The 22,177-nt window shown below is 41.4% G+C and overlaps 1 protein-coding gene across 3 annotated transcripts in view; it reads right to left on the minus strand.

The window, feature by feature from the left end:
- Positions 1-22,177, minus strand: part of CEP112 (centrosomal protein 112) — a 139,759-nt gene that overhangs the window by 13,577 nt on the left and 104,005 nt on the right. For all 3 annotated transcript variants that reach the window (XR_016459126.1, XM_031598830.2, XM_090122078.1), the window contains one exon: positions 256-345. Coding sequence is in view for 2 of the 3 variants with exons in the window: in XM_031598830.2 (XP_031454690.1) it covers positions 256-345 (90 nt within the window). In the remaining variant the exon portion in view is untranslated. The remainder of the gene's footprint in view (positions 1-255; positions 346-22,177) is intronic.

The following is a 22,177-nucleotide window of genomic DNA, read 5'->3' on the forward strand; positions in this document are numbered from 1 at the left end:
GCCCTGTGTTATAGCAGTACAGTCACTTTGGAATAAATGCATCATTTAACAGCTTGGATGGTTGAAATACCAACCTAAAATAGAGAGCAGGAGGTAAGTATTTGCCTGTAGGGTTCAGACAGTTTAATTCCCTTTTATTAACAAAAACAGAAAAGAAAGCTAGCTGAAAATTTTGCAGGAAAATATGTGCTTTTGCTTTGAAGCAAGATCTTGTCGTTCCCCATCGCAGCTCCCCGCCCAGGGGCAGCCCCATACCTGCTCATGGGTCTCCAGCTCCCTGCGCTGCAGCTTCTTCTCTGCAGCCCGTGCCTGGCTGCGGGAACGCTCCGCTTCATCTTGTAGGGTCTGAAACAACACAATGGGTGCAGAACATGTGAGAATCCCCCCAAAAAACTCACAGGCGACGTGCTTCGACACTGGCTCATAAAAACATGGAATGGCTTATGGACCTTAAATATCATCCAGTTCCAACCCCCTCCATGGCCTCGGGCACCTCCAGGGATGGGGCATCCACAGCTCTGAGCAGTGCCAGTGCTTCACCACCATCTATCATGCTATTTATACAACCTGTGCTTCCTGGGATCACTTTTGCAGCGCACCAATAACCTTTGCTTTAAACCTGAGTAACAAGCCTCTCTGGAAATCTATGTCTGGAATTCGAGTGGAAATGCATTCCATGCTACTGCCATGGGATGCTCACTGCGACACGGGGCTCCCTCCTGCCCTGGGGTGAATTCAGCACGAGACCTACAGACACAGCATCAATGGCAATAAATACGAGGATATTACAATCGTGTCCTTTTAACACAACAATCCAGTCTTTATTTAGTTCAGGAATGATCACTTCTAAACCTCGCTCATAAAACGCTTCGACAACTTTATTTCGTCATTATTGTTCCTCTTATATATTTATTTTTATCATGGCCGTCCCTAGGAGCCTTGATCTTTTTGTTATGTGCTCAACAAAGGAGAAGTCATGCCCCAAGGAGCTGATAGTCTGTGTTATTTCTAACAGATACACACCAAACAAACAATACCAAGTTTCAAAGATATTTTTTTTAAAGTTTCCTAGCCATTGTTGGACGTTTGAATACACACTTAACATTTACTTACACACTTACTAAAAGCTTAGTTATGTTGTCAGCTTGAATAAAGGCATTGTTAGCTGCAAGTGCTGACTTGAAGCAAAGCGCACAATGTGGACGTGAGATTGACATCGGCACAGAGGCAGCTGTGGCAGCAGAAAGGGAATACTTTGAGCTATCTTTTGTACGGCAGAAAATCGGGGCAGAGCTGTCCATCAGCTGAAAGGCGTGGGGCAGCCAGGACCGAGCAGGGGCTGGCCCTGGGGACTGGCCATAGGGACACCAGGGTGCCTGCAGCGGGGTTTGGAGGAGCACCAGGAACTTGTTGCTGCTATGGGGACCGGTGTGACCCCACGTGCCCCGCAGAGCACAGTGAGAGCTGCCTCCTCAACATGGGACACCCAGGAGTAAAGCAGCATCGTTAACAGGACCAGGGGTACAAAGATTGAAAAGCAAAACCCTTGCTCGTTTCCACAGCACTGAAACCCTGCGCTCTCAAATCATTTACAGGATAAAATTGCTATGGAGATAAGATAAGAAGACTACGTATGATAGATCTTGCGCATTGTTTTGATGTGATGCCAGGCATTAACTTTAAAGTCTTATAGTTATAAGGCTGTTACATGTTCTAATGCCAAAAAATGTAACCAGACCCAAGCATGAACTTAAAATCTGCCCAGGGACTTTTGTGCTATCATCACTTCTGAGAAAGGCCAAAATGCAGTCTTGAACACGTATCTCAACTCAACTCTTGATACTCAACAAGTCTTGCAGTACCAGCAATTTGCATTATTATAATGAAACTTAACATGTGAACTGCAGGCTCATTATTTTCTTTTTGTACCTCTAATATCGTAACTTAAAACACAAACAAGCCGACCTTGATGTGAAACCTACAAAGATCCATGCAGTGTGGAAATGCAACACAGAACGAGCAGGGCCATGTATCAAAGATCACCAAAGGCCCAATTAACTTGATAACAGTCTTCCCATAACACCAAAGCGTCCAGGCACGACCAGCAGCTCTCAGGAACACTCACAGAGCACATCTGGCCAAGCTACAAAGTATGATCTGCCTTCTGCTGCTTCCACGTGATCAGCTCATACAACCCAAACAGCTTGGCAAGGTGAGGGCTGAGGATTCCCTCCTAGCACTGAAGAGCAAGGTTGACTCTCACATGACTTTGAAGAAGATCGAGGGATAGCACACACACACACACACACATACAAGCACATATGCATGCCTTTGTCTCAGAGAATGAATTTCTATCACTCCCATCACAAAAAAACCTCTATTGAATACAAAATGGGATCTCATGAGCTCCCGTTAAAGACAACAACCACGTTGTGGCAAAGAATCAGCGCAGTGCTGTTCCCACTCCCTAATTTCCCCATTTTTACTTTCTGCAACAGACAAACATACTCTGCAGAGCACGGAATGAGTGGTTCCTTTAAATCTGTGGGTTTGCCATGCATCTTAAAGTAATTTGATTGGGGAAGTTCAGACGACACAGTTTTTGTTAGGTTCACCTACCCTAGATAGTATTTGTCAGCATGGAGCACACATTTTGTTCCATTAAAAGGGCAGACAATGTATTAAACAAGCACGATTTAGAAATAAGGGTATTTTTTGTTTGTTTGTTTGTTTTTTAACCATAGCATATAAGGGTAACAAAGGATATTATTATCCATTCATCAATTGTCAAACCCAATATATTGTATGAGTTTGCAGGCTTTTCCAATCACAACTGTCTGCTGGTATTGGGATTGCATAAGAAAAGACTTGTGATGAACCACAAATGGCTTTACCATTTTTTGACTATCGTTGGTAAACTTCAGTGCTCTGCACACGGGCTCTGCTACCACTGTCTTTGTAGAAAGTGGTTTTGTTTATGAAGGATGTCCTAGCGTTAGCTCATCTGGATATTTCAGGCCTCCTATCAGCACGAAGACAAAAAAGCAAAACCAGAAGATCAGTATTTGATCAAAGCCACATGAAAAAAAAAAAAAAAAAAAAGTAACATCAAAATCTCATCGTTGCTGTAGATTCCTGCGTGCGATTATCTCTAAAGATAATAATTAGAACCAAGTAAGATTGCTGCCCATGATTGTAATTTTCTAGGAGGAACCGTGATGGCTGTCATGAGTACTGCGCCCTTTTGAAGATCACACTGAAAATTCTCTCTATTGTCAAAATGCTTCATAGGCAGTGGTCAGAGCCCGAGTGCTGATAGCGATTTCTGAAGCTATCCAGCACCATCACATCTTTTCTGCGTCTGACAGGTAAGTTTTCAGCATGCAGAATGCTCTTACAAACAGCAGAGGACTTACCCCAGGTGTACCAGAGAACATCTCTGTTGGAAAACGAAACAAAGGTTTGGTTTGGTTTCAAAATGCACAGCTTCAAAGTGTCAGATTTTGCCCAAAGAAAAACAGTGCTTATGTTTAACAACTGTTGAGATGAAGAAAAAGGCACAGAAAAAAAGTAAAAATCGCCAGCCAATTTCTGAGGGTCAGAGACAGTTTTTTCCCGAATGGAAAACAAAACCAAACTTATTAAGCTCAGTTTTTCCAAGGACAAAATGAATCCCCCTCTCTCAGCTTTGCTACGTTGACTTACATCACAGTTACAAAGACAGTTGGGTTTTTTTTTTTTCAGTTAAACTGGCTTTCAAATGCTACGTAAACATGTTTGTTGTTGAAAGTCTACACCATACCTGACCTTGGAAGTGCTTTGTGTTGGCCTGAGAACAAAGAAATGAAATGTTTTGCTTTCCAGCCCAGATATCCTACACTTTGAAAAGCACTTAAAAATGTAAATGAGATAATAAGCTCTACTGCAACAATGTGGGTGAATTACAGCTGTATAAAAGGAACGTTCGTTTGATTTATTTATAAAAAATGGAAAGGATCCTAAAATAAATTCATAATGCAAATGTTTTGATCACACATGACTTTGAGTGACACGAGAAGGGTGGAAGAGTGATGGGTTTGAGAACGTGCCACTGAAATATTGCTGTCAGACTTCGGGATCTCAAGTGGAGCTGGTGGATGGGAGCAGGGCTGTCACAGCAGTCCATGACATGCTTGGTTACTGATATGAAAGGAGCAATGAACAGCCAAGCTTCTTCTCCTGGAAGGCACTTGGTGGCTTGGTTATCAGCAGCAAAATGGTGGCAGACAGGGAGAAGCAGAGCTCAGCCTGTGCAGCTCCAGAGCTGCTGGGATGGTGTGCTGGAGCAGAGGGACTCAGCCCAGCTCTGGGTGCCGGACTGTGGCTGCAAAGTGTTTCTTTAAGAACCCTAAACTTGTAAAGCACGTGGTTTTGACAGGGAGCTACAGAGACAAAGGGTGTGGTGCCAGCATTACAAAATCCCTTTTCAAGGCAGGAATATATTTTTGGCATTAGTTACAAGGCTTCATCTGAAGCAACTATAAGCTGGTAAGAGAACGATTTCTACAAATCACTCGAACAAGTATGAAATGGGAATATTCAAAGGATTTAGTCTTTAATATCTGAAAACTGATTTGATTATCCTTTAATCACAGGATATCTTAAAAGAGAAGTGTTGGATTCCCTGAAAGAAAACTCAGTTCTGGAAGACTTACATAAACAAACATCACAATGATGTGGAGTTACTCGGTATCAGTCATTACTGGGAGGAGCTGCATTTACAAAAGCTGTGATATTTCTTTTCCTTTGACCTAAAATCGTTTCCTACATTTGCTGAGCTCTCGAGTGCCAGCAGGGCGCTATTCCTGCTCCCATCACCCTGCGATCACAAGGACAGTAGTTTTATCTCTCTGCTACTGAGGGCTGAAGAGGTACTTAGAAGGAAAATCTCCTACAAATTGTTAAAAACCCAATATGTTTTCACAATGAAACAAAACATATCAGCAGTAAAGCCGCAGTGCACTGCCATCAGGTTGCACCATGTGACAGCAGTCTCTCCTTGACGTAGCAGTGTCACTCTTGCTGGCTCTGACAGCAACTCTGCACATGCAGATGTGCATCTGTATCGAGAAAAGACCTCAGTATTTGTGAACAGTGCACAGCAAACCTTCTGCTAAGGGTAGTAATAGTTAACACTTTTCATCTTCAAAGAATTTTTCAAACATTACCAAATTAATATAATTAGTTAATGAAAGATGCAGTAGTAAAAGCTACCATAATTACCTACGGTAGATTTAATTATCTCCTAGCTAATGCCCACAGAAGAAGGCTTCCACTTTACATCCTCAAAACATGTGCCAACAATAATTCTGAATATAAGGCCCCTCTTTAAGTGCCTTCTAAATTTAAATTGCATCCATTGATGTGTTTTCTCTCCCCGATCATAAGAAGAAAACCTACCTCTGGAAGCTTAAAGAAAACTCTGCGAATGGCAATAAAAAATAAAGCAAATTTTGTTTCAGAAGTATATGTGGAGTACAATTATGTTATAGAAATGCTCAGTGTTGAGTACCCTTCTCTCTGCGTGCAGCTGTAGGTATGGGCTGTCTGGGAAGAACTTTGTACCATGTGGCCTCCCAGTTTACAGTGTCAAACACAACCCTTATTTAAAGAAAGCAGCCCAAGTACCCCATTGGAATTACTGCTAGGCATTTATTTTCTAACTCACATTCTCTACTCACATTTTTTAAAGCAATTGTTATTTCTCTTTAAAATATTTGATGGAGACCAGCAACTGTGTCTGGGTTTTGTTCCTGCTAAAGGTAAATACTGAAAGGTATCTGTGAAGATCACCAATATTGCTCCACCAATCAGAGCGAAAAAGCGTCTTTTTAAGAAGCAGAACACTGATGTTGGAGCCAAATTGTCGGTGTATCGTCAGTGTTTGCTGGTTCTCAGCAGAGCTTGGTGCACTGCTCCATACCTCGCCATGCTTGCTCCCCACACTGCATTCCAGTGTGTTTGAAAATCTCTGTACTTGAGTCCTCTGAAGGTTTTGGTGGAAAGCAAGAGAAATCTGATGGGTTTAACCTAATACATATGTTTGCAGTTCGCATATGGAAAAATTCCTTTCTGGTGGGAACTTTTTCACTGTTGCTGCAACACACTATATATCCAAAAAGTCTCCTTTGATGTTGAACTATTGCTCCACTACTCATTATGCTACTGATTCAATATGAAAGGCAAAAATTCTGTGGTTTTTGTTAAAACAATAGCTTTGTTTTTGCAAACAAAGTTCTCCACAACCTATATGCAAGGAGCCAACATTGCTGCAACAGAAAAACAGAATCTATTATTTTGTACTGAAAATAGCTACAGTATTTAATAACTCAAATTATTTTTCCATCCTACAGGTAACATTACAATTGCTATTATGACTGTACAGAAAATTTATGCTTTATTGCTCCCCAGGAATAGAAATTAAAACACCATAAGCAATATTTAAACTTTCTTGAGCACATTCCTTCCAGTGACCTTCTAGCCTCCTACCATCCGTTCAACTTCATTAGGGTGAAGCTGCTAATAAGTGAATGTGGGTGGAGAAGGGAGAAGTCCTGCAAAGACCGATTTGTCCACATCCTACTACACAACAGAGCTGCAGACCTGGGAGCCTTCATGCCTCGTGTGTGATGTCAACCACTGAACACCATTTCGTGAATAGTGGACACGAATTACAACATGGAATGAAAATCTAACTGTTAGCTCCTTTTAAAATGTGTCCCCAAAAGAGCTGGTTGCCCATTTTCTACTCATCGTTATGAGAGGAAAAAAAAGTTTCTTTGTTTAGGGATCAGGTACAAGGTGTCATTTTCCAAGGCAAAGTCAGCAGCTCCCACTTGGAAGAATGCGAGCTGCCATATACTGAAGAAATTTGGAAATGTGGCCCACTTTGCTGACATTTCAGAATGGGAGTGGAGATCTTGCAGAGCACAGCTGTAGGCTCTGTGCATTTCGGCGCGTCAAGCAGCCACTTCTAGTTTGTCTCCATTGCTTCTGTGCTTTGCCAGTAGGAGATGCCGTTGTGAAGTACAAGAAGTTCTTCCCTTGAGGTAGCGTGGGAAGAAAGAAAGGGGTTCAGGAAGGAAGAGAAAAATTTGGCTCCAGGAACAAAATTAAGCCTCTCTAGTAGCAGTGAAAAATTTTGCAAGTAGGTCACTTAACTACAAGAAGTGTCTATTCAAACATTTTTTCCCTGTGTGGTTGGGCCTACCGCTACACTGCTTTAATTTTTCATGATCTATTTGGAGGAGTTGACTGGCAGTGTGTTTTAGACTTCGCCTGTTGAGCAATCATTCACACAAGCACCAGAGCAGTCCCTTAACACCCACCTAGATCTGGGAATTCTGGAGATTCCCATAGTACTGTTAGTTCTGTCAACACGTGGATTCTTTCCTCCTCTGTTCCTTTAAGACATTGGTGTGTTTTTGGCATTTTCTGCAAATATTTGTGTAGCTGACCAAAATTTTTAGACGATTTTTCTGCAGTGTCCTCAGTCGTACACCCCCTACACACAGACTGCACCAACAGAGCTATTTGTGGGCTTAAAATTAGGCAAGGACCAAAGCATTTTGCTGAGTCAGGACTTCACTGCATTGCACTATAAACAGAATTCATCTGCAATGCAAAGGATGTCATAGGGCACAGCAAGTCCAGTAAAGATAGCAGTTCAAGGAAAAGAGCAGGATGCGCTGTAAAGTTCAGCATTGTGTTCCAAGGAGCCCGGGAAGGAATTGTTTTGGCTTTGTTTTGAGTGGCCCAGGTGACAGGAGAGGGGATGGAGGAGGCTCAGAGAGCAGCAGTAAACACTTTCATCTGCTGTTCTCCATGAACCACACAACCAAACGAGTAGTTGCCATGTGCGAGCATTGCTCTGTCTGTCCTCAGGCTGTTGCAGTAAAGTCACTAGGATAACTGTCAGCTGGGGACCTTTCCCACAGCATTTATCAGGAGCCCACTGTTCCTCTGGTCCTTCCCTGCAACCCCTCAGATCCATGGCCATGGCATCTTTTCCCCTTTCCGCTCCCCAAGGTGCAGACAGAAACACCAACAGTTCACATACACTGATGGAACAAATCTTTTAAACCCAAAGATACCATGACATCTTAAGCATACAGTTATGAAGGAAAAGTTCAAAACTCCATTTTAAACCACTTATGAGGGGATTTACCAAGATTCTGCCTAATGTTCAGCTGACGCATTGTCAAAAAACATTCATCACAAACCTTTTGAAGTTTAGCTCCCCCCATCGTTATTAAAACCGGAACTGCAAAGTTTGTTATCAGCCCCAGAGCACACAGAAAATACTTCAGGTACTTTTCACATCAACCTTTCAGTCTGATTTGGAGACTATTACCCAAAAGGAAGCGTTCCCAATCAGGTCACTGCCTGACACGGCAGCGCGGAGCAGGCAGAGCTGCACCTCACTGAGCCCCCAGCAACTCTCATCTCATTTGCTTTTTATTAAAAACTCTGCAATAAAAGGCAGTGGCACACAGGAGTCTAAGCAAGTTTCCTGGGAAGACCTGATGTCGGCTTCTGTGTTTTCAGGCAACTCCTCGATTCTTTGATGGTGTGTCATAAGAATGTCCAAAACGTCACATTGGTGGAGATGCTCTGCTAGTGAAAAATTGCTATTGTGCATACAAACGGACAAGTAAAACATCTGGTTTTGCTGCTTGCTCTATTCTTACCAACAGCTCCACAAAAACAAACATCAGGGGATCGAGCAGAATTTCCTGAACATCTGACTCCCAATAAAGCGTATTTATCAATCAGCAGCTGAACAGGGCAATCTCCTCCCCGCCGGGCGCTCCGTTCCCAACCCCGTTTATCACCAAACTGCCACTTTAAGTGAGTGTCCTGAAATGTTACACCTGGAGACACAATTGGGGTCCCAGCGGACCCCTGGTGCTCTACAAAGGTCTCCTTCCAAACACATTCCTTGTCCCCCATGCACAAAAACCTGCTAACATAAACACTGGTAACGGGCTTTGCAAAACATTCTGCTATGCTCTCTTAAAAAGAAAATATGAAAGGCTCAGTTATTTCCAATCAACGGGCTAATCTGATTCCCGGCATGAACAAAAGAAAGCTATTCATGTTGTGCAATGAACTACCAGACTGCCTGATACTGCTGGAATTCTCCCCGCTATGGAAAATTATACACATCCCCGTATATACTCACACAGAGAAGAAAGCTAATAATGTCTTTGCATCCTTCAAAGTAACCTTAATCAAAAATATTAACTCACCAAGCAAACCACTGCTTTGTGAACTGAGCAGGAGCTGGCCTGACGCCTGCATGCCTGCACACCCCATGCAGGCAAGGTGGGAAAGGCAGCATCTTCTCAGATTATGTCTCTAATTCAAAAACTGGAAGTTTCTGACAAGGGAGGACGTACCCTTGGAAACTTGGAAATTCCTTCATTCCAAGTCTTGAAAAGTTATTAATGACCTCCATCCCAATTTCGTTTGCAACAAGACATGACAGTGCAATCGCTCACATTTAAATGTATGAGGGAAAACTGAGCATTTCTGAAGCTGGATGTTTTTTTTTAGTCTTGTTGAGATGAAGCTCATTTACTTAAAAAGAAAAAATGAAAAAGAACATCCTCTGCAGCTGGTCAAACAGATTACGAAACTCTAATCTCACCAGCCTGAGGAAAACAAAAACTGCTTTTCAAGTATTTATTTTACAGAGGGCTGACTTTATACTTTTAAAAGATGCATTAGTAGAACAGATCAGAACATCCCAGAATGTTTCTGATCTCGTTAATCATGTAATGTTATGACAGAGATGCGTGCTGTCATAATACCAATGATTCTAAACATCTTGAAAATCCTTTACACTCGTCTTTTTTCCAAAGAATCAGACAGGGGTAAGATCTATCCCAGTTTCTTTGGAAGTTTTTCATCCTCCATTTTAGAGCTCTGGAAGACTTGTACTAAATATTTTAGATAGGAAAACACATATGCACATAGCAAAAACAATGGCAGGCTCTACAACCCCATTCAAATGTTTCTGCTAGCTTTCTATTTAAAGTATTTGACTCTATCTCTTGCATAACTCTTTTCTGGGAGCACCAACAACTGTACTTCTTTAGCTCTAAAGTCATCTTTTTTGTTGAACTGGAATCACCAATAAAAAATAAAGCATGAGGGCAGCTTAAACTTAAAAGCAGTTCCTTGTCAGAGCTGTTTGGTCTCTAAAAAAATGTGCAGAACACACTGTGGGCAGAGCAGACCCCTGGGCAGGAAGCTCTGCTGCAGGCCTTAGAACAGGACCCTGCATTTGATGCTTTGATGCTGATAATTTCACCGCTACCAGTGACAAATTAGATGCAATTTATACACAAGTAAACTTGGAAGAGGGTGAGAAAGGGAAAAGACATGCCACAGCTATTTCTGACTTCAAGATATGTTCTTTGTTGAATGTCCAGAACTCATGACAAGGAAGATCTGATTTCTAGAGAGTTTCGATTTAGCTCCTTTTTCTTGTTTAAGTCTTTGATAACTATCACACCCTGCAGGACACTTCACTCATCACCCAGAAAGCTCTGAACAAGGACAATATCCCAAGCCAGTCTTCTCCTGGTTTTAGAAATGCTTCTGTACAGGTAGGGAATGCTGCAGGAGCTCAGGCGGCTGAGCGATGTTCCATCAGTGCAGAGTGAGAGCTGCCAAGCCTGCTTGGCAAGCCTACAAGCAAGGCAGGCTCTTTTCATTTTTCCATATTTTCTTTATGTGTAAGTAGTTCCAAATATTCTTATATAGATGACATTTTTAAAATGCAAAAGCATTAAAAATAACAGAAAACAGATAAAATTCTGAAGCACCACCGGTTTCTCATTTGTGCTCTTACATACGAACGTCTCTCATTAGACCTGCATAGCAGAGCGAGCACAGCTTTCCAGCTACCTCAGGCACACTCAGAAAACTATTCCTTATCACACATGAGACATAAACTGTGAGGAAAACAACACAGGACGTGGCTTGAAAGAACTAAGAATTCCGATTCTGTTGAAGTTGCATCCATCTTGATGCAGCTTTGGGATCTGATAAGGAGGCAGCAAGAAGCTTGTCCTCTGCAGAGGAGGAGGCATGACAGCCTTCACACATATTGAGGGAGGCTGGATTATTAGACGCAGGTGCTGGCAAATGAGTTCACAGCAGTGCCAAACCTGGCTTGGAAGCACATTTCATGTGGCTCAGGATGGAGAGGAGACCTGGTAGAGCATAGGAGAAAGGAAAAGGCACTGTAGACAGCATAAGCATCTGAAGGCAGACAGATGCCTTCTAAAATAAATCATTATTAAATAAATTATATTAAAATATGTATTTTAGATTTCTCCTCCAAGCTACCTGCAGAAGTGTGACTTGGTCTGCAGGTATCTCACATTTGGTAGCCCAAATTTTTCTTTATGCAGTTTCATGTAGGCACTCCCATGTTTTTGGTAAGTAAACAAACTCCCTTTTCACGTTCAGCTTTCCCCCATTTGTACTTCCAAGCTCTCTCCCATAGCAAGCTGGGAGTGGAGCAGCAGTGCCGGGTGCAGGACAGGTGCCCATGGGCATCCTCCTGCACAACCAAGCACATCCTCTCTGTGCCTCCTCCAGTTTAGGCTCTGCTGATGGAAAGGATGGGGAGTGAGAAGAGAATCACACAGATCACAGCAGTAAGAGGGTCGAGATGGAACACTGAAGACTACTTATGGGCACTCAGTGATGTAGAAAGTAGACAAGGCCTTCAGTTTTGACTCACAAATGACCTGAATGTGGCCCAGGATGCTTTCCTCCCTTTCTACACAGCAGGAGTTACTTCTTCCTGATATTCTAAAGAGAGATCAAATCCAGTGCGAAACTGAGCTGTGACTTTATGGAAGAACTCAAAAAAAAAAAAAAAAAAACAGAGTGAAAGGGTGCACTGAATGTTTTGTCTTCTAAGGCTGACATGGACAAGTTTTGAAATGTAGATCTCATGCCATGCTGGGCCAGGAAAATGGCACATTCAGGGCATAGGCTTCCAGCACAAAAGTACTCGCAAGAAGATGTGATGTGGGGCTCTCTTCACCTGCCAACAGAGCTGGCAGAAAACTAAACAGGTTCTGGAGAAGAGCTGCTGCTGGAGGCAAAGGAGGAACCACTACAAGAGTTGCCCTGACCTGTGAGGAACTGGCCTTTTCGCTTTGAACTTCAGCAAATCTTAATGAATTCTTCATAATTGGCAATCTGCTCTTTTCACTGAGGATATAGCTCTCTTGAGGTGCCAAATGTAGGAGACACATTAGAAATTCAAATTTGGGGTTCTCATGATTGGTTGGCCAACGCTGATGAAGGCAGTTCCAGCAGGCACCTTTACCACTACTATTGGTTGGTTCCATTACTGGATTAGATCATTCACAAACACCACCAGTGCTGAACAATTTGGTTTTGTAATCATTAACACATTGACAGATGAAGTTATTGACTTTAGTGCCATGAAAACCTGAACTAAAAGCAAGCAGAAACAGCTTTAGTAACAGAAGTAGTGAAAAAGTGGTTGTGTCAGAGGACTGTGGGTTTTGTTGCGCTTGACGAATCTCTGCTTTACTCCTTTTCCAATCCTTTCTTATCTGGCAGTTGCATAGGGAACTTTTGCCAAGAAGCTCATTGAGAGTCCTACAGCTTTTCCTGCAAGCAACACTCATTCCATATGCTTGAGCATAAACTTAATAGACCCCTGAAGGAGAAAACAGGTGAGTTCTTTAAGCTTCATGAGGTGGTTTTCTCAGTGGAGGACCGAAGGCATTTGGAAGAGGCCAAAGACACAAGTCTAGAGATGAGTTTATGAAGAAGCTTCAGCCTTGAAGTTCCCAGTCTTCTCTGCAAGCTTCAGCATCAAGTCTACAGCCTCCTTTATGCATGTTTGCAAGGGTTAACAAATAAAATACTGCACTGAATTCTATTCGTCAATGAAGAGGATGAGCACAATGTAGGCAGTGCATGGAGCAGGGACAATACTCCACTGCTAGGGAAGGATCCCAAACCCCAGTGCAAGGTGGAGCATGTGCTCTAAGTGCAGAATCCACATGCAAAAGGCTGAAAGCAGAATGCATATTTTCAATGAAACTAACTTGTTGTTTTGCCTTATGTTCTCGTACACGATACGAAGACACTGAGGCAATCTCTTTGAACTGCAAGACAACAAGGTGAACCAGGCCTAAATGAAAGTGTTTACTGTATAAATTTTAATGAGAAAGAAGGCAAAATTTGATACACAGAAATAGAATTTTATTCAGTTTTGGGGCTCTAGTGCTATTTTGGCTGCCAATTGCACAGAAAATTTCCACTGAAGGACAAGTCAAATTTCCTTTAGGATGAAGGCATCCAAAAACTTACTGAAGTTGTTATACTAGTGCCTATGCATTCTTTAAGCAGATGAACTGCTTCATTTTGAATCCATGTCAAACCACAAGAACTGGCTGATAATAACATTCAATTAAAATGATCTGCATTTTTTTTTCTTTTTCCAGCAGAAAATTGGCTAGCTGCTCGAGTGTGCATTTCTACCAGGGCACAAAAGAGTGATTGATACAAGAAGGAAATGAGATAGGATTATATCTAGGATCAGAAGGGTCAAGTTTGGTGACAGTATTTTTAGGTTTAACCTCTTACACAAATTCATGAGATGAAAAAGCCACTTCTGCTCAGCTTGGAACTGTGAGAAAGTCAGAGCCAGAGCTTGCAAATATAGAAGCCATGCTAATTAAACAGATGTTTTTAAAACCCCCAAACTTTACTCCCAATGCATATTTGTAGCTTTTGATGTACTCGGTGCTGCTTCACATCATGCGGGGCTGACTGAGAAGAGCAGAAGCTGCTCCCCTGCTAGGCTGTCTGGGTGAGTTTGCCATCTGATCTACTGAATACACAGATAAAAGTCCTCGCCCACTTTTTTCTTTTTCAAGCACAGTACTGTAACTTGGAAAGTTCCTTTCTTCTCAACTCCACTGATGCAAGAAAGTGGCAGAAATATGGCAGCTTTGGCTGCTTTCCTTTAGTCTTCCTTTGTAATAATCCTTTGCTGCTAAGGAAGCTAGGTATTTTCATTTGTAGGAAAAATATCACTTTCTAGAAGATGCAGTATTTTCCAAAAATGGTGGGAGTGCTACTGACCCCTCAATTCCACTGCTGCCCTGCCCCTAAATGCAGGCACTTATCCCATACAGCTCAGATTCACCAGGTTTCTCTTGTAATTTTTTAAGAAAGGCTCAACTACTATGCAAAAAGTTGATAAGTTTAACAGACACGTTGCTATTTTCCTGTGATCTGCCACTCCAAAGTGTTTGCAAGTCATTTTTTAAAAATATGCTGATATGTGATCTGCTAAAGTTACAGAGCTGCATGTAAAAGTGGAGAGCCAGCAGAAAATTTTCAATGGAATCTGAAGATCTCTAAAGTCAATAATAATTTTGGCAAGAAGATTTTAACGTATAAGGCTGAAATCCTCAATGGCTCTTCTCCTGCTGATATCCCTGGAGCAGCTAGCACCACAATTAGCACAGAAATGATAGCAAACTATATTAGAACATACAGTTTTGCAAAAAAAAAAAAAAAAATAAAAAGTTTACACAAATACTAGAAATCGTGTCGGCATGCTTGAATAAGCTAATGCAATCTGCTGCTATTTTATCTCACTCCTGGGATCAGCCACACCATAAGAGAGATATCTTAGGGAAATACATGCTGATAAGTAGACTGGGTCCACATCCCCAGATCTCTATTTGCCAAACCCTGCAATGCATCTTACTGTGCCAGGTTTTAAAACCTTTACTACAGAGTAATAAATGTTTGTGGACTATGGAAGGTCTGCTTTGAAGATGCCATTTTCCCCAGCGATCTTTTGTTGGTTGAATATATAGTTCACACATATTGTGTTTCCACCTACACGGCTGGAGAAGCCCTGCAGTCAAGGCTGTTCCAGGAGCAGGGAAGGAGGCTGCGTTCCAGGAACTCACTGGAACTGGAACAAAGAACAGCCTTTGGAAAGTCTACACAGTCCTATGCACAGGCTGCTTTGCAGATGCCCTGTGTTTGGAGGACGTTAGACACTTGTTTGTATCTTTATCTTTTTTGTTTTTCCTCTCAGTAAAGTCCCAGGGATTTGAGCATGGGCTCTTCTCCCACGCAGCCCCATAACTTTGGATCTCTCCCCAGCTCTGTCTCTCTCTAAGCTCCGTTCTCTCCTCCTCAAAAAAGTCCCTCTGCTTTTTGGAGAGTAAAGCATCTTTGAAAAGCAATAGCACAATAAACTGCAACTGTTGAGACAGCCTCAAAAAAGCTCATTTCCAATTTCTTACATTGCAGAGAAAAACCTCGTCTGCTCATCTTCATTACCAGCATAGGCTCACGTTGTCAGTATTTAATGCTCATCATTAAGAGTGCTTTCTCTGCATCCTTCTAATAGACAGGGACCCCACTCATGTTTTAACTCCAGTTCTGGCAGTTCAAAGCAGTGATTTTATGGGTTGTTTTGAAATCTTTTTTTGGCATTTTTCCAGTGAAAAATTACAGTAGTCTACCTTGCTAGAAGAAACCGATAGCTTCACTACATGAGATTGCATATTTTATCATGCATTTATGGCATCTTTAATTCTGCAATTTGGGGACCGACAGATGAAATGCGGCCTCCCTGTAGGGCTGAGAAAGAACAAAGAGCAATCAGGCAGCGAAGTTTCTTCTGCAGGGAAAGAAAAACACTGAGGACAACAATGAAAATGTAGGAAAAATCCAAACTTCTAAACCTGCCCAACAGAATTGGACTGCAGTTCAGAGACGAGGCAAGCACTGGTTCTAGGCTTTTATAAAACCTGTAAGTCTGATTTTGCTGTTGGCCATGGTAAGTTCTTCAATGTGTTGAGACATGAAAAGTGGAGAAAAATGCCAGAGTGCAAAGCTTGCTGCGGGAAAAAAAAAGATGACTCAATTCTTTGTCTCACAAAGCATGTCAAAGATATTATAAAGTACTTGCAGATGCTCAGCCACTCAGCTTGCCTGATTGGCTAAACATCTGAAACCCTGTAATTTTGAAGAGAAGGTACTGTGCCTTACAATGAAATAATTTGTGGCAGCGGAAAAACAGATATGATTATGAAAAGGAGAGAGGACTTTTTAAAATGTTGGTTGCTATTAATAGCTGATTAACCATAACACAAAACAAGCCTTTTTTTTAATTACCATTACCATTCGCGATTGTGTTGATACAGCCTTCTTAAGGACAGCCATGTAGGGAATCATGAGACAGAATGTAAGCAACAGCCAATAAGCTTGGGGCTAAACCCTCATTTCTCTTGCAGAATAAATTTGGGTCAAACCAATGTTCACATCAAGAAAGACCGAAAAGCAGGTACTTCTGAGCTTGGACCCCATGTAAAAGAGAAATTTAAAGCACAAACGCCCTGCAGATTTCATTTGCCCATCCGTTTGGAAGACATGAGTTCCTCTGTTGATCAAATGGGATATAGGAAATTAAGAGCAAGATAATGTTATTTGCATGGTAAATTTTCACGATTACTTTACAGTGCTAAGGTACAAAAATTTCTATGTTGGTGTCTTGTAATTCCCCACTAGTAAAGACACTGCAGAATTATGACTATTATTACAGACTAAAGCCAGCAACAAGGAAGCAGAGCCCCATGAAGAATGACTAAATATATTTAACATCAAGATAGTCCCTTAAAACTCCTTATTTCACCACACCAAATGGTTTAGGATGTGAATTCTTTGCCACAAAGGCAATTAGGGGGATTTGAGACCCCTCTGGAGAACTTGGTGACAAACACATCTCTGAAGATCTCCAATGACTGGCAGAATTTGGCATGTCTGTGGTCACTGAACCATCCCAAATTGCAATGCATGTTCTGACCAGATGTCTTATAAGACACAAGCCAGTGTCAGTTCCAACAGTGAAATGCTCATCTCCTTTTTACAGGCATTGATATATAGAAGTTAAGATAAACATTACAATAAGATTCACCAAAAAATAATGCATCTTACTGGCTAAAATTCCTCTTGCAGCTATTCAACAGCAGTCTACATTATAAAAGCTACCATTACTGCACCAGTGCAAGGTGGAGAAGAGAGCAAGTCAAGGCTCATTGACAAAAAGTCACTGAAATAATACACCCTCACTTTAGCCTAAGTTTTAGGTTCTGGTTGTTAGTCTGACGGGCTTTTTTTTTTCTATTAATGCTCCCAGTGCTCTCAGTTACACATGGCCAGAGCTTTCTGAGCAGCTAGTTAGTACAGTCCTTCTGCTGTACACACAAAGAAAATGCTGAACATGTAAATCGTTCCCCCTTTATTTGCCACAGCTTGGAAACTTGTCAGAAGCTTTAACAAAAAAAGTAAAGAACGGAACTGGCCGGGCTCTCAAAGGGGTCTGACCAGACTGCAAGTGTGCTGTTAGATGTGGTCTCACACTGGGCTCCCTCACTGCCAAGAACCACTCCAACCACGCAGCACTGCAGTGCTGTTACTGCTTGGACCCTAATCCAACCCTAACCCTGTTACTGCTTGGATCCTGAAGCTCCTTGCAGAAGGGATGGATGCACCCCTGACCAGAGCTCAGGAGCTGGAGGTAATTTCCAGCTCTGCCACAAACCCAGACAGAGTGAAGGCTCTACTCTGTGCTGTCTCATTTCTAAGACAGAACCCCAAATGCTTCTTTTCTGTACAGTACACCAGGTCTATTTACATTGCATGCTCTCTGATGCATCTTCTCCCTTCGGAAGCATTAATAAGACATCTATAACACTGACTGCTAGCTTTGCCTGGGACTTCAAAATCTAGAAACTGTAATTTTTCTTATTAAAAACATCATTGGCATATACAAAGTAATTCCAGTGTTCCAAAAGGTACTTTGAGGACAACAGGCTAAACACTTCTGCAGGACTCCCATCACTCAGCTCATGTTCCCACAGTTCTGCCATGCTTTTTCTTTTAACACCAAATATTATTTGTAATTACAAGTGGAATTTGCTAATAAACATGGCTGATATTAAAATATAACTAAAAGGAGTTTATTCACAACATTTTTAAAAACATCGTTTCTCTCCTATACTGCGTTTAGAGGGATTTGCAAACACCACCAGTATATTTTGACAACTACTTTTTGGAAACAAAGATATCAGGTGCCCTTGAAGAAATGTTCTGAATGCTTTAAACAACCCAAGGCTTAAAATTATTTGCTTTACTTTTAGCTGGAACCAAAGGTGAAAGGGAAGGGGGATTACCAAGCGGGGTACCTCACACAGGGACAGTGACAGCAGAGTATTTTCTGATATTTGCACTCAGAAATGTCACCGTGTTGATAAAGCCTCAGCCAAGCGTTTGCACAGAGGAAATTATTTTCTTGCTTCAAGATAGGGCAGCATCTAACAGATACATGATGCTGCTGAGAGCACTCTGTGCCCACATTAGTCTGGACAAGTTCAAACCAGAAGTTTTTTCCTTTGTGCTGCTATGGCTATAAGTCACACTTTTGATTTTTTCCCCTCGACGTTTTAAAACATAACGAAGAAAAACAACTGTTTCCAACTTCTTCACATGAAGAGGAACATTATTGTATGACATTCCTTCCTAGAAATCTTTTAAGTTCTATTTATTAACGGAATTAATCTGATCATGATTTGGCTGATGCACGAAGTGTTGAAATATATCATCTTCAAAACATGTTTTTTGCTAATGAAATTTTGGTGTTAATTCAGGGGATACAACAGAATTCTAGAATTGGTAAGAAGAGCCAAATAACAAATGTGGTTCTTCTGGCAAAAAAGCATCATTCTCTTCCCTTTCTGTTGTGGGTTTGTCGCTGCATGCTCTCCATCATCCATTTCTTTCCACAATCTGCTTTTTGTTGTGGAGTCCACACTTGGCCATCTAATTCTGCATTAAAACATTCTGACTGTTTTGCAGCTCTGCTGCATTTTCAATCCCAGAATCCAAAAGAATTTCCCAAAAAAAAAGGAAAAAAAAAAAAAGAAAAGAGGCTAGGGTTTCATAAATCACCTCCAGGTATCTCTACAATGCAATCAGCTACATGCTAGAGCTGAATCCAGGCAGTAACCACTGCTAACAGCATCAGAACAGTTAGGTAAACGTTCTGACCATTTGATGGTGCTGAGCTCTGGGCTGCTATGGCTAGATTGCTATCAGAATGTAAGACAGCTAGTTTAAATTTAGCCTTAATAAGTTTACACAGCACTTACATCACCAATAGAACTCCTGCACAGACATTCTCAAGAGTTCAGCATCCAAAACCTTCCAAAATCCCTGCATAAAGCATCACAAATAGGTTAACAGACACTACAACTTATGAAGCTTTTCCAACCATCTGCAGGGCATTAATATAATTGTGCTCTCGACTAATCCTGCAATCCAAACCGGCGATTCCTAATCTTTGAAGTGTAAGCACATCAGGGGAGCAGCATGGCACCGAGACCAGGTGAGCATCGCTGGCTTTGCCCCATGCCACTGCAGCGTCGCGTGCTGTGCTCAAGGAGTGCAAGCCCTGGGAAGTTCAAAGCCAAGAGATCTGCACAGCACAGAGCCGTGCTCCTGGGGCCATCCCCTGTGCCAGCACTGTCGTAATCCCTGCAGGCTCACATTCACCAGCAGAAGGAGGCAGCAATAGCAGTCACCTCATTGCTCAGCGCTGTGTCAGATCACTGCAACTTGGATGCTTACTGCTGGATGTTGCAATTCGGTGGTATCCGAAGTGGATACCTCCTAAGCCACAAGAAAGGAAGTTCACCAGCCAAGCTTTTACCCTGACTGTATGACTCTGACAGCACAGAGCTTGGCTTGCCCTAGGCCAGACAAATCACAGTGCAATACAAAATGCCAAGTACTTTAAGCATGTCTCAAACTGACCCAAATTGAGGCCATCTGAAGACTAAAAGTGTTGCTCAGATTGGGTTTTTAGGTTGTCAAAAGAAGCAAAATGTTCTCAAGTTTCTTTTATTCTTTTTTTTTTTTTTTTTGCTAATGCTTAAGATACTATTTAGAAAAATCAAGACTGAGGAGATGGATACAATCATGAAATAATAAGGACTTAGAAAACTAGAAAAGAGTCAGGAATTTGCATTAACATCAAAATCATGTACAATGGCATCCACATCTGGATATCACTTTACTGACTAAACGTGGAACTTCTCTGAGAGCCAGTTGGTTTCTGTAAAAATATATTTCTCCCTTTGAAAAGAATAATAAGTGGAAGGCCTTACAGGAAGTCACCCAATACCATATAAAGTATATTGCAATCTGTTTCTCAATGTTAGCTTAAATCAATGTTATATTTAGCAATTGCCTGTTTTTCAGTGATAGTCTTTTCAATAGCTTGTATTAAGGCCTCTGTAAGGCTTACAACATATTAAGAATTGCTTTGTCTTTAAAATGTTTCTTCAATCAACTCTCATGGTCTTCAGCTTACCCTGGGATAGATTCCTTTCCCTATCCCCAGTACATCTAGGATTCCACTTCACCAGGAACAGTTTTTGTGCCCCAGGCTAATAAAAAGCAAAGTATTTCTGCATATGCTTGTCTAGAAAGTATGTGTGGTTCTTAAAAATACAAAGTGATTGAATATTAAAAACATCTCTTTACTCTTGTAGAAGTATATGCAGCAGTCCATCTTCCTAAGAATTTTCTGCACAGATATCTGGCTTTCAGTTCATTTCCAATAAATCTGTGGTTTCAAAGGATGATTTGTTTCAAGTACAACCTTAATGATACTGAACAAAAGTTCCAGATCTCCAAGTATAACATCTCCTGCAATTTCTTCCCCATGTTGACCAAATCTTAGAAAACACAGCACCAGGGCTAAAAATTCACCAGGCACTGCTCAGAAGCACCGTGCACAATTCCCCTTTGGTTTGTATGTATTTCATTATATTCTGAGTCATGATGTCTAAATTAAGTCTATAATGGCAGAAAACACATTTACATGGAGAAGGATTTCATAGAATCCATAAGCATTAGTGTTCAAAACCTGCTGTTACTAACAGCTGAATTGCTTCCATTAAAGGTAACTTTTGTGAATCTATAAATGCAATAGCAGCATGTGCACCAGGTGTGAAGAAAAGAAGCTGCCAAGCAGTCTCAAACATGTTTTACAAAGCTATAACTTCCAAAGGTAGAATGCATGACAACTGGTGAATCTCAGTGTATTCCTGACTGGAATACATTGGAATACTGGAAGAATGTTCCACTGCTTTTCTACACCCAGTTGGCCACTGGAATCCTGGGGAACTAATAATGCATGTTCATAAGTGGGATCATCCCAACTGTACTCCAAAATAATGGGACTTAACAGTATCCTATTTGCAGATCCCAGAGAAAATAAAACCTACCTCCATTGATCCAACTTGGATAAGAAAATACAGCTAACGTTTATATATGTACGCCTTTGACAGAATAGACTAAAGAATGATCAGAAAGAAAATCCTGCTCCTCAAGAAACACACACAAATGAAGAGAAAAACATCATTAAATAGTTCATGGCAAAAGGAAAAAGAGCACTCTCCAAATAATGAAATAGTAATGTCAACCAATTTCATTATGCAAACCACTCAAATTTAGAAGAAAACATTAATTGTAACCTACGTGAACACCAGACAGTTCCAACATGTAAAATTGCCACCATTTCTTTTCAGCTCAAGAAGTCAGAAAAACTATAGGAGTTGTTTTTTCATGACTGCCTAGATTTAACAGCATCATTCTTTGTTTAGCACTGGAAAATGCCCTTACTGAGAAAAAAAGCATTTTCTCCTTCTACACCATTTTTAATGAAGTGCTTTAGCTGTCAAGCCCAGCAGATTACAGCTTTTCAAAGAATCTTCCTTTGCTCTTTACTACTCTGAGAGGAAAGACCTTTAAAAAGAGTCCTCTGCAGCCGATGGGAGGCAAGGTGTGTGAGCAGCAAGGAACACAGTCCGGACACTCACACCAGCAGTCTCCTAATGCTTCTTTAAAGAAGCTTATAAAGGGCCAGAGAATGCAACTTTGATGCAACACAAAATATGGAGAAATGTTAATGATAATAATAACAAACTCGATTCCTCTCACAGTACTAAAAGCATGCTTTCCTTCATTGTGTCCT

The sequence above is a fragment of the Phasianus colchicus genome, chromosome 20 (genome assembly GCF_987193195.1).
Source record: "Phasianus colchicus chromosome 20, bPhaCol1.hap1.1, whole genome shotgun sequence".
NCBI classification, from domain to species: Eukaryota; Metazoa; Chordata; class Aves; order Galliformes; family Phasianidae; genus Phasianus; species Phasianus colchicus.